We start from the raw sequence: 13,180 nt of genomic DNA on the forward strand, positions 1-13,180 counted from the left end.
GAAGACATGCGCTGAAGTCTTTAGAGCATGTTACAATGTGTGACTGCCTTCTTGTCAAAGGCAAACTATCCAAGAGGATTTCCCAGAAATTATCTTACCCAAAACAAAAGTAAATATAGAGTTGTAAGACGTTACATGGAGATGCATCTCACCCGCAGTTAATTTTGGCAAATATGTTTTCTGGAAGTTATTAAAAAGTTGTTGTTGTCTTACCTTTTCAGTATCCTAATGAAGGAACTCATCGAGAGCGACGAGCTGTTTGGAGGCCCTTCAGAGAGTCGTTGCATTATTCTAAATTTGCGCCATTTACGACAAAAGAAATATTTCAATGCAGGACGTCTGCTGTCATGGAGCCTTCTCCACTGTGGGCCAGGATTAGGGTTCCTGGATTCCAGGCTGTGGAACCTCATGTCGGACCCTCACTATCAAGTTGAAAGTGATCAACCAACCACATTCAACCTACCAGATGTGGATGCTTGCATCAATTTGATGGAGGTAGGCTGTGTATGAATAACTAGGCCACGTCCTCCTGCCATTCAATATACGTAATATCATGTCAGCATGCTGGGTTTTTATTTGCTCCTTCCACTGAAAAAAGTTGAGTAAAACTGAAAAGTTTGTCATTACTTACTGACATTGGTTGTATTCCACTCACACAGTCACTCCATATGATGGGCCGGCCCAGGTCTCTTGCTTGTGATTATTCTTTGTCGTGTACTGGTATAGTTTATCCTCTAGATAATATGTCCTCCTGACTCAATCTGTTCTCCATGAACAACTCTCCTCAACCACATTAAAAAGTCCCTCCACCCAAAAGTACACACAGATCTGTGATGTCATCACTACATCAGCACAATGTCATTATTTGTGTGTAAGTGGTCTGCTAGTCAAAGTTAACAAATTCATCCTTTTTTCTTTTTTTCTTTTGAAGAAACTTAAAATTAAGAATAATCTTGGTGCTCCTAACTAAACTAAAGTGCCAGTAAAAGTCTTCAATGCAGATACGCTTTAAAAGGAATCTTTCTCTTATTTGCTTTCAAATGTCCAATTTTCCGCTTTCTAATACTTTCAGTAACCGGTTTGCTGATGCTCCTTTCTTTGTTAATACATCAGCCAGTTGTTCTTTTCCATTGATCCATTTGAATTTCTCTATATCCTTTCTTTCAATGGCTTCTCTGATACCACTTATTTCTATTCTCAACCTCTTTTCTGAGACTCCTTTGTTAGATCTGACAGCCTCATGGAGTGATTTGCAGTCTGTCACACAAGTTATTCTAGGGCTTTCTTTTATGATTTCCGAAATCAGAGAATTGATAAAGAAAGCATTATCCATTGCATCTGCCATTGCCAGGGTTTCTCCAGCCAGTGTGCTTCTCACCACTCGTCTTATTTTCTTAGAACTCCAGCATAATGGTGAAATTTTCTGTTCTTCTCCTTCTAGACATGTGAAGTGTCCTCCTTGAGTAGCTCCATTTTCCAAATTTCCAAATGATGCATCACTAAATACAGTCAACTTGGGGTTCTTCAGTTTACTAAACTTAAGTGTCACCTTCTCACTTTTGGCTTTTCGGATTACTTTGTTTGTCTCAAACAGATCTCTCACTTTGGCTTCCTTGACTCTTGAGGCTATATTACAAGTATCAAAGATGATGTCTGGCCTGCTCTGTCTCCCCAACCATAGAAGTTGGCCAACCTTTTCTCTCATGATCTTTCTTTCCGATTCTGTTACTTCAGCATCCTTTTGGTCCCATCTTTCTCTTCTCAACTCTATGTATTCTAAATTGTCCTTGTAAAAATTCTGATCCAATCTGATTTGTCCCTTGTCACACTGTACCTTTAAGCCAACATACTTGAAGCTTTCTTTGTCCTCTCTCCCAACAACTAGTTCTTTTCTCACGTTCTCTATCACTAGTTTCTCAAACTCAGGTGTCCCAGCCCATAGGAAGTCATCTACATGACATGCAAGAATTCCTCTCAGTTGTTCCTTCTCATCATGCCATATGAACACAGCTGGTTCAAGTTTGGACACCACTCCTTCGTATTTGTTCATGCATGATTTCACCTTTTTGTACCATTGAAGGGAAGCATCTCCAAGTCCATAGACACATTTTTCTAACTTCCACAGTTTTCCTTCCTTTTCTTTAGCTTCTTTTGGAGGTTTTATGTATATCTCTCTTTCTAATCTCTCACCTTGGAGAAAGGCAGATTTTATATCCATTGATTTTGGGGTCCATTCCTTCTGTGCCATTATGGCAAGAATTATCTTCAAAGCCTCTGTTGAGCAAGTGGGAGAATCTCTCTCCATTTCAAGATCACTTTCTTCATAGCCTCTCGCTACAAGTCTTGCTTTTGGCACCAATTTTCCATTCTTTTCTTTCATACAGCATACCCATCTGGTTGAAACAGTTCTTTGTCCTTCATCATTTACAGTTGAGTATACCCTGTGATCTTTCCAACTAGTGAGTTCTCTTTCTTTAGCTTCTTCAAAGACACTCTGTTCTGTTATATAAACATCATTTTCTTGCTCCCCATTCTGTTCATCAGTTGTTATTATTGTGACTTTCCAATTATCTAGTTCTTCAAGATTCACTGACATGGTCTCAACTTCTCCATTTTCACTAGTAACGCCCATGTTGTACCAGTTCTTATACTGTCCCGTCTTTTTTCCAGCTCTGTTGATGACTGTAGCTTTCCTTGTTTCTTCTTCATCTTTGAACTTAATCATTACATGCTGTCCTGGTTTGAGAGATGTTGTTTTCAATGTCAATGTTGGAAGTTCTGTGCTGGCATCATCTTCTCTCATTCTTTCTGCATTCTGGTCATCTCCCCTTTTTCCTACTATCTCTTCATCTTCGTTGTTCACATCAAGATCACTATCTCTCTCTTCTGTTGTCTGGTCTCTTCTCTCATCTTCACTGTCTATCTCTTCTTCATTTGCTGCCTCTTCTAGTTCACTATTCTTGCCTTCTACTGATTTCATTTCCTTCTCTTCTTCATCAATTTCTATTTTCTTCTCCACTTTCTTCAGTCTGCATACATGTACTCTCACTAGCTGGCTTCCATGTCTGACAAAGACTACTACTCCATCTTGTCCTATCACACGACCTGGTCCCCTCCATTCAGTTTCATTGGGTCTTTTGTAGAACACTTTATCATTGTTCAAGTACACTACATCGCGGCTGGTCCGAGTTTGTTTCCGCAGAGCTCTTCTGATTCTTTCTGAGCATTCAGCTTCTGTGTATGCACTTCTAGCTGCATGCATTGCTGTCAGATGTTCTCCAACTTTCTGGCTTGTTGTTACCCCTTCAAGTGCTGGTAGGCTTTCTTCAAGAACAGAGGGTAAGTTGGGATTAACACCGAACACAAGTTGGTAGGCACTGAATCCATGTATATTGCTCATAGTGTTTTTAGCCATCAGAGCCCAACTCAATGCAGTCTCCCAGCTACATTGTTTGTCTGCTTTAACTTTGGACAATGTTTCTGTCAGTGTCATGTTGTGCCTTTCACATATTCCATTGGACCACGGACTGTAAGCTGCAGTCGTGAGAATTTCTATACCAAACAAGTGACCCATCTGCACAACTTCTTCATTAGCGAATTCCCCTCCGTTATCTGAAAATATTTTCTTTGGAGCACCAAACCTGCCTATCCATTGACTGATGAATTTCTCAACAATTTCTGTTCCTGCTTTTGTTTTGACAATTGCTCCTGCACTGTATCTTGTGTAAATGTCTCTGATGTTTAAGAACCAAAGTGAAGGTTCAAGCTGATGTAGATCCATAGCTACCATTTCATTCCAATTTGTTGCAAGTGGCAAAGAAACTACAGGTCTGCTCGGTGTCTTTTGAAATCGTTGACATATCTCACATTCCCTCGAAACCTTCTCAAGCGTCTTCATCATACTTTGGTCCTTGATGCCCGCTTTCACCAGCAGCATTCTCAGTTTCTCTTCTGAAGGATGTCCAAATTGACGATGAAGTTCACTATTACTTTCTCGTTTTCTTTGGTGCTGTTAATCATCAGTACTTGTTGTGAATTCAGTTCTTCTTTTATGGTTCTTCTCTCAAGCAGATTCAGACAGTAGTGTCCACTCGAGGTTTGTTCTAAATGTACAGTCCTACCAAACAGTTTTGCTTCATCTTTGTTTAGGTCTAAGATGGCTCCAGCCTTTTTCAACGACTCCTTGACAATAGAGGCAAGTCTAACAATAGAGGCAAGTCTAATTCCACAACGTCAGTTGTAATGTTGCATTTTGTATCACCTATGTAAGCTGGGATAGTAATCGTCTTGGAGGCTGTCACCTTGACCCCATCACCGAATCTGTATACGCTGCTGCTGCTTTTTGTTTGTTTAACTGTTGATGATCGTTCTCTGTCATTCAAAGTTTCAATGTACTCATCAAGCCATTTATTTCCACAGACAGTCTTAGTGCATGCTGTATCTAATATGGCTGTGCCAAATGTTTCAGTCATGAATATGAGGTTGTGGTTGTCTATTTCACTGGTAAACAATGTTACATTGCACGACTCTTCTTCTGTTACCAATCTTACTACTTCCTTTGAGTCCTTATGCTCACAATCCCGAGCCCAGTGATATGTACTTCCACAAACAGCACATCTGGATCTCATGCCTTTCTTATCCATTGGATTTGTTCCACGCTGTAAATAAGGCTGTCTCTCTGTTGCCTTATTCTTGAAGTAGTGGCTCCTGCTATTTCTGGTTTGGTTGTTTGTGAACATTGCTTCCTGTTTTATTGTCACACCATAGTCATTTAAACATTTCGATGCATCGTTTTCTCCAAAGATCCGTTTCAAAGCTGATTTCATACTTTGGAAGTTCAGTTCCTTCGCCGCTGTTAGTGCAAGTTGTTTCTCATTTTGGCCTAGACCTGCTTTATCTAGAATTTTGAAGGCTAGAACAGCTTCTGGTAATTCCATTTTATGTTTCTTACTAAGATAGTACAGTCTTTCAAACTCAATGATATACTCCCCAATTGACTGTCCTTCAACTCTTTGGAAATTTTCAAATTTGGTGTAAATGCTGTAGGCTATATCAATTTCATCCTTTTTGTAAACCTTGTCAAGGGCTGCTAGAAGTACTTTCATTCCATCATCAGTATTGAGTTCACTTGTTTCAAGTTCTAATGCAATGGCTCTCGCCTGACCTTTTAGTGATAATGTGACTGCAAGAGCTTGTTTCTTTATATCAAGTTCTGTCACAAGTTGCCACATAGAAATTTCATTTTTCCATGTCTCATAATCGGAATGAGATTCACTTCCAAAGGTTGGGGGGTTTTTATATCCGGCGGCCATCTTTTTCTTTTGTTTGCTATTAAGTACAGGCACTGATGTACAGGGAATGTAAATGTATATGCACACAAGTATCCAGCTAACACTACACAGAGGTCCTCCTTGTAGATTGTTACACAGCCTCTGCTACCATGAAAAGTTTGTCATTACTTACTGACATTGGTTGTATTCCACTCACACAGTCACTCCATATGATGGGCCGGCCCAGGTCTCTTGCTTGTGATTATTCTTTGTCGTGTACTGGTATAGTTTATCCTCTAGATAATATGTCCTCCTGACTCAATCTGTTCTCCATGAACAACTCTCCTCAACCACATTAAAAAGTCCCTCCACCCAAAAGTACAAACAGATCTGTGATGTCATCACTACATCAGCACAATGTCATTATTTGTGTGTAAGTGGTCTGCTAGTCAAAGTTAACAAAACTGCAGTTGTAAGACATCTCCTCTGATCACCAATCATTTGAAATACTAGTTCTTCCAGTACAATGATGGTTGAAAACAAAATTTGTTACATCGAGCATTAGAGTAGGCCATTCAAGGGACAATTATCTCAAATGTCTAAAAAAATGATGTCATTCGTTGGTGCTGTGATGGAACCAATTCTCTGAGGATGTACCAATGTCTCATTTGCGCATTAAACCAACAAGGCATGGGAAAAGTTTACAAGGTCTTTAACATTGTGTTGTGTTCAAAACTATTTCGACTAAATATTTTTAGATTTTGTAGTACAGCATTTTTTCATTTACAGTTGGAGGCATGTGAAAATGATGAGGATTTCGCCTCAAAATGTCGAGACCTCACAACTTGGGGAGAGTCCTGCGGATATCCTGAAATATCTGAACTGATACAGCTGAGCCAGAGAAAAGAACTTGTTAGCAGTATCGTAACTTACTTCCTTATGGACAGGTAAGATACTTCCTCCTTTTTTGGCTCCTCTGTCATTAGACAGTTAGGCTGATTTTTGCCAAATGGTGACATTCATGAAACTGACCAAAGTACGTATCTTGTATAATCAACACATGGTACAATGATTTTTTAGTGACTTTTGAAAGAGTGTGCTGAAGGTACAGTAAAAAAGCAGCCAACATTTGATGACTGTGGATCAGTGCCAACTGTTGGTAGAAGAAATGAAAACAAAAAAATTGCTCACATCAGAATTAGGGTGCAAAAGACGAGGCTTGGTTGGAAAAATGGTCAAGTTCCTAATGTTTCAAAATTTAATTCATGTAGGGCCAATGTCAAGATTGTGAAGTTATGTTTCAGGGCCACTTAACAGAAATCACATGTTTATCAGCGCTTCTGTTTGGTTTAGGTGGGAGCAGACCTCTGTTTTTAGCTCAGCTGACAAAGTCAGCGGAGCTAGTAGAATAGCTGTTCAAATGGTGTCCGTCCTGCAATCCATCCATCCATCCATCTAGGGACCCATCTGTGGACAAAATTGGACATTTCTGATTGGGAAGGCCTAGCCACTTCGTTGACGGTGCTAAATTAGGAGTTGCCCAAGGTGAACTCAAAACACGAAAAATCAGCGCGATCCGACCTGTATTAAGAGAATGAGGTCATTTCGCGTTTAGATTTCTTTCCCTTTTTACCTCGGTCCACAGAGCAAATATTGTTTTCAAATGTGGCTGAATATTTTTTAATATTTTTTCATTTTTTACTTTTAATGGAATTAATATAGTTTTCACCGCCAGTTGGCGCTGCAGGCACATTGACTGAATTTTGGCGATTTCAAATTTGGCGGTGGCTCAACTTTTTGCAAGCAGTGCCGCTGATTGGCCGATCGATAGAAGAGACGCCACCATTTAAAAATGGCGGTAGTCGCTGCTTCAATGAAGAGGAGTGAACTTTCTCATGTTCAATCGGTTGATACTCTTTTAATCAACATGACCATGTACGTGAAATTTGTTTAGGTACTGAAAAGAGTCTATATAATTCAGATTTATCGATAGTTTTTTATAATATTGCGGAAATTTTGTGCACAAATTTGCGAAAGTTGGTGCTCGTCTCATGTCATTTTAGAGCGAGAAATTTGTTTCCGTCGATCTCTACCACTGAAAAATCGCTTGCATAGCTTCGAATTTTTGTGAAAATAAGTATCTGAACTTGGTTTCAAATAGTCTAGAGAGTTACCTTTGTGGTGATACATATGGTATGTGATAAATATTTGTGGAATTTGTGAAATTCGGTTTTCAAACGTGCCGATGATGCAAGCGATCTCGCGTGAATTTTGCAAGTCCTGATAATGAGTGATATGTCGACCGGGTGTCAAAAATCACTCGCCTAAATTCAATTCAAAGATCAAAAATAATATCTGAACTTAGTTTCAAATAGCCTACGCAATTATCATTTCGGTGATATATAATGCATGCATGTAATAACGCGCTATTAAAACGGCGAAAGATCGTGATATTCTGATAAACACTCTGGTGGCGGTCGCACTAAATAACGACCGGTAGGGCCCGGCGTCTGGCGGAGAAAAAAAGGTAGCGCCCGGAGGTTGAAACGGGATTTTTAGCTCAGCTGACAAAGTCAGCGGAGCTAGTCAAATAGCTATTCGATTGGTGTCCGTCCTTCCATCATGCCATCTGTAGACAAAGTTGGGCATTTTGTAATCATACAACCGAGGCACTTCAAATCTAGTCTTGCTTATAAACACCGCAGAAAATGTTGCTTACGGAAAAAAATTTGGGCGATTCGACTCAAATTCAGCTCCCTAGGGGGCAAAATGCGTAAATGAAAAAACAATTTTTTGACGCTCTATTCCAGCAGATAAAAGCTTGAAATAAAGTTGAAAAGGTCTTCATGATACAGAAGTTTTGATATAAAATAGATTAGTTTCGATTTATATCACCAGTTGGCGGTAGTGAGCAAAACTGTTGTTTGACCCCGGATGACCCCGCTTTAAATTTCCCGCCGAGGTTACCTGGAGAACTATCGTCAAGAAAATGGCGGTGACATTTTTATTTCTACCGGAGTGATGATTTTGTAAGTGACGAATTTTCTTTTTTAAGCCTTTACGGAAACGTATTTTGGTACGAAACTTCACACGTTTATAGAAAAGATCAACGAGAATGTGTTCAAATGCCCTCATAACGATGAGTTCAACAGAATTTGGTCAAAACAACCTTCGAATGGAGTCAACTTTCTTTGCGAAATTGAAGCGACGACCTCATTATTTATCGTAATTTATGCAGATCTGAGTCCAGCTGATGGGTGATGTTCTGATTTGTGTTCAAACTATTGGAAACTTCGGAAATTAGTTCTATTAGTTCTACTATTCTGCAGGAGTATATTATAGCCATTGATGTTGACAGCTAAAAGCACGAAAACTTTGTTCAGGTTTCTCGTCCAATCACGTGACCTCTCCAACACTCGATAATGCACTCTTTTCGTCCACGTTTTAGGCCAATCTTCGGCCTGAACATGAAATCTAATAAGCGCAGTACTTAAAGGCCGTGGTTTCCCTCGATGTTTCTCTCGCCTTGAAAACATTCCTGGGTAAAATCCATTGAGATTAGCCGAGTTAATCCACTTTTTCCGTGCCTAAATCTCTGCCGCTGAATTCTATAAATAGAAATTATTAACATCGCGGCAGTGTGGTTCCCATTGTGCGCCCTCCCACTTCACACCATGTCAGGAACTTTTACGGAGAGAGAGGGCGTGCGGTAAGAAGAATGGCCAAAATGACGTCACATTTTCCTGGCAATGTCTCTTGCCAGACCAGTGAAAGCATCTTTACAGACAACGTTAGAACTAGAAAACGAATATGTTAATTTGCAAAATTAAAAGCAGATTTCACCACTAACCAGCCAAATCGGAATACGACGGCGCAAAATGTTCTCGCTTTCCTCCTGCTAAAAAACCCTGTTCCCGCACTCCTATTTTAATTTATGCCAAGGAATATGATATGATCTGTTTTCACTTTTTTGTAATTAAATGGTATTCATATAATGAGATCAATAGTAGTGTCCGTGTCAGATCCCATCATGGAGGTATAAATAATTATTTATACCTCCATGATCACATCGTTCAACTAGTCTTCTCTCCCCAGGTGCCTCACACGGACCTTCACGTCCCCATACTCAAGACCAACTCTTACAATATCGCCCTCAAAACAACCCTGGAGTCATGAATTCACAGGTGCTCCTGTGAAATCTCAGTTCTAGTTTATTTATCAAACTTTATCGAGGGTTATCGAATCGAATGGATGTGTCGATCGTCGGGGCGGATTGATATGTGGTTAGGTTGTGCGTCCAAGGCGATTAGGTCATTCAGTTAGTTTGAGAAAGATCATGATCATGAAGATGCGTGTTGTGTTATCATAACTGGAAAATAAGTTGAAGTTATTATTAGTAGTACTACAATTCTTACATGAGTAAAAAGTAGACGTTTTAAGCAACACAATAATGTTACTCCCATAAAAAAACTGTCAATTCTCCTTACCACTCACAGAAAGCAAGCCATTGCTGTTAAGTTATGCAGGGGCTTAATCAATTACTTGCACTCCATGTGGGGTGAATAACATTACCTTTTGAACGGCTGGCTGTAGGAGGATGATTGGAACAGCCGGTATACCTGCTGACCTGCTGAACCGAGGTTAATGTTATTTTCAATCCACGATTGCAGGTCACCTGACTTTCGAGATTTCGCGGGAAATGAAATTGTAAAGAAACGCATGTGTGCAGTTCAAATGTAAACAAAAATGTATTTTTGGCACCTTCGGTTGCTGGACTTGGGTTTTCCCGCAGTTAGGAGCTGGATCAAATTGGTGGTCTATTGTGCTGTTTTAGTCAGAGGTAGCCCTTGATTATGAAGGGATTTTCAAATTAAGGTGACCATAGTCTTTTATGTGCTCAGCTCACCACAGCTTTCAATACTTGATGTATCTGAAGAGGCGCGCGGAACCTGACATGGCCTTACCAAGGAGCTGCTAACTTTCCCTTTTTGGCTGAGACATTGCTTCATGTAGGACTAGGAGGAGCACGCATTTTAATTTGTCTCTTCGATATTGCTCCTTTATTGCATTAGATTTTCATCGCAATTCGATCTATTCAAGATATAGCCAATTTGAACCTGTCTGCGCCAAGGATAGATTGGTTCCAGATCGACTCACTATGACTAGGAATACGCAGTAGAGCGCAATGTCATGAAAAACGACCCTTTGTATTGTAAATTCCAATCACCTGCAGGACAGGTCAATTTCTCTCAATAAAATTAATTTTGTTGACTCCTGTAATCTCTACCTTATCAAAAAAAAAGAAAGTGGTGCTAGTCCCAAACTGGTAATTTCTATTTATTTTGACCTCTGTTAAATCATGATACCTCTCAATTACAGACAGCATTTTGTATCCTTGTGCTGTACAACCCAGCCTGGACATACCACAGTTGTCCATGGAGAAGTCTCATCCTCTCTGACACTTTTTTTCTGTAAAGCTACTGATACAACATGCTGAACTAGGGATATCTTCCGTTGCCTCCTGTAATATTTACATACCATGGCTGATTAGTTCAATCATTTTTCATCCACCTGGCAGCTCTGCATTGGAAATTTTAGTGGTATAACGTGTTCTCTTGACCTTCAAACAGTAGTATAAAGCCGATATTTACTGCTTTATACCCTCAGTCCTGTGTTATTAGGTCATCCAGCTGAGCGCCAGGCCCTTGGGCCTCTTGTTATGCACTTTTAACTGTATATATATGTTGTTTGGATGTATTTTTAACAGTTCTGTAACTTTGATGACCAAGCTTGCGCCCAAAGTTGGTAAAATTGATGCTTGTTTATGGACTGCGCTAGCGACCGGATAATTCGCCGTCGGCCATTTTGGCTACGGTCCCTGAGTTGTTGTGGTTGGCAATTTTGCAACAAATCTCGCCATTTACGTTTGTTTTCTCCCTGTCTGGTCATTGGCCGTGAAAAAAATTATTTTGAAAGTCACATTATGACATCGTAGTATGAATTCCACTGCAGTTTCGTTAGGCAGCAATGCTCATGTTTTTGGTTTGCAATCCTGTACTGTCTGTACACTGCGCTGTGCATGGTTGTACTGTTGGCTGTAAAAAACTGCGCTCAACTGCCAATTATGCATTAGTCTGGTGGACACGAGGTTGGCCTTAAACTTGCTTGAAATCGAAAATTTGGACAACACACGTGTACTACAGCGCAAACGGCAGCATTCTGACATATAGAAACATGTGGTCTGATTCTATTTTTACTTGTCATTTAGTGATTACGCGTCCAACCTCGTATGCAGGGTAATGTGGCTTTCTCATTGGTTGAACGTTAATTTTGTTCACAGCCTTATAAGGCACTTGAGCGCAACGCAGTATTTCTCTGAAGGAGAAAAGCTTGATGGGTTATATCCGGTACGCGCGAGACTACCGCAAAAAGACTTATGGGTACGTACCGCCAGCTCCCCCGGTCTGTACATCTTGACGCAAGGGCCCAACGCGCCGCGTAGCGGCAAAAAAGCGAAGCTGGCAAAACATTTATAACGGGTCACCGTCACTTATTATTGGACTTATAGCGCATTTACGGGGTTGCAACTATTTTGCTTTATAGTGTCACCAGGAAAGAAAAGCATGCGACCTAACGCCGATCTATTTGTATAAAGTGATAATTGGAAGGTATATAGTAGGAAATATCAATAAAATAATCATTCCATGTCGTCTTTTGAGGGCATTTTTGATTGTAAAAAATATGTGTGTACGTCACCGTAGTCTCTGCAATGATAATTTTATCAGAGCAGTCTCGCGCAAGTAGAAGTTCTTTACCTATTAGTTCTTCACTTATTAGTCTCAACGTCTGGCGCAAAGCCAGACGTTTTCCATTACGATTTCACTACGATGTTTGACAAGAAGGAGCAGTGCGCGAGATATGCTAATGAGCAGACTTCCCTCGCTTGAGTTTCTGAAGAATGTTCCATATCGCGCTCAGCTCATCACTGCTGATTATGACAGGCGTGCAACGGTAGGTATCTGCTCCCGAACTTCCACCCTAATACGGTACAATAAGTTACCATTTGATGGGAATGGGACAATGCCCTCACTGTGTATGGAGTCATAGGGATAAGAAGACATTATTCATTAGTGTTGGTACAAGTGATTTTGCCCAAAAAGCATGCGCATTCAAAAAACAAAATATGCAAGGTATCACCTACATGACCATGACGACGTGCAGAAAGTGCACTGGCCAGTGCATACCCTATGGCTATGTACTAGTAAACATGGTAAACATGAACAACATCATTATTCATCGGCAGTTCATTTTACTCCGAGCTTTTCCTGAAACATATAGCCATGATGATTAGGCCTACCATGTACCATGACCAATAACAGCACTAGATCATGTAAATGTCAACAAGTTCACATTGTAGTGGCTTCCTTTCTACATAAGATGCGTACCTCTCCAATAAGAACAGACTTCTTATATACTAAGATGAACTAGATTTAATCAAGCTTAAATCATAACATACATTGACCGGAACACGCCATTTCTCCGAAGCCCCGACCCACGCATGCGCAGAACAGACCAAAGCCGAGAAAACCCCAAGATGAATCTTGGTGACTACTACATCATCCCCCCTTTAAGCTTGACTTAAATCCTGGAGATGCACTTCGAGAAAGGCTTAACATCATTATATATTGATTCACACTAACTTTAAACAAACAGGGTTTTGTTCTAACAACCACAACCTTTGGAATTCCCATCCACAATACTGCAACCAAGGATTAAGCAATGTTCCAAGAGTCCAAGAGTCTTTAACCCTTCCCTGGCTGCATAAACCAAACACTAAATGATTAATAATCAACAACCGAACATATGGAAACACAACACACCTGAATGTCACACAGGTCAGCTCAGAATAC

The 13,180-nt window shown here is 40.2% G+C and overlaps 1 protein-coding gene across 1 annotated transcript in view; it reads left to right on the forward strand.

Moving 5' to 3' along the window:
• Positions 1-13,180, forward strand: part of LOC135494315 (uncharacterized) — a 41,716-nt gene that overhangs the window by 16,963 nt on the left and 11,573 nt on the right. The window contains exons 22-23 of the mRNA XM_064782228.1: positions 222-495; positions 6,060-6,217. Of these exons, the coding sequence (XP_064638298.1) occupies positions 222-229 (8 nt within the window). The 3' untranslated portion in view covers positions 230-495; positions 6,060-6,217. The remainder of the gene's footprint in view (positions 1-221; positions 496-6,059; positions 6,218-13,180) is intronic.

This window comes from Lineus longissimus, chromosome 10 (assembly GCF_910592395.1).
Source record: "Lineus longissimus chromosome 10, tnLinLong1.2, whole genome shotgun sequence".
Classification (NCBI taxonomy): domain Eukaryota; kingdom Metazoa; phylum Nemertea; class Pilidiophora; order Heteronemertea; family Lineidae; genus Lineus; species Lineus longissimus.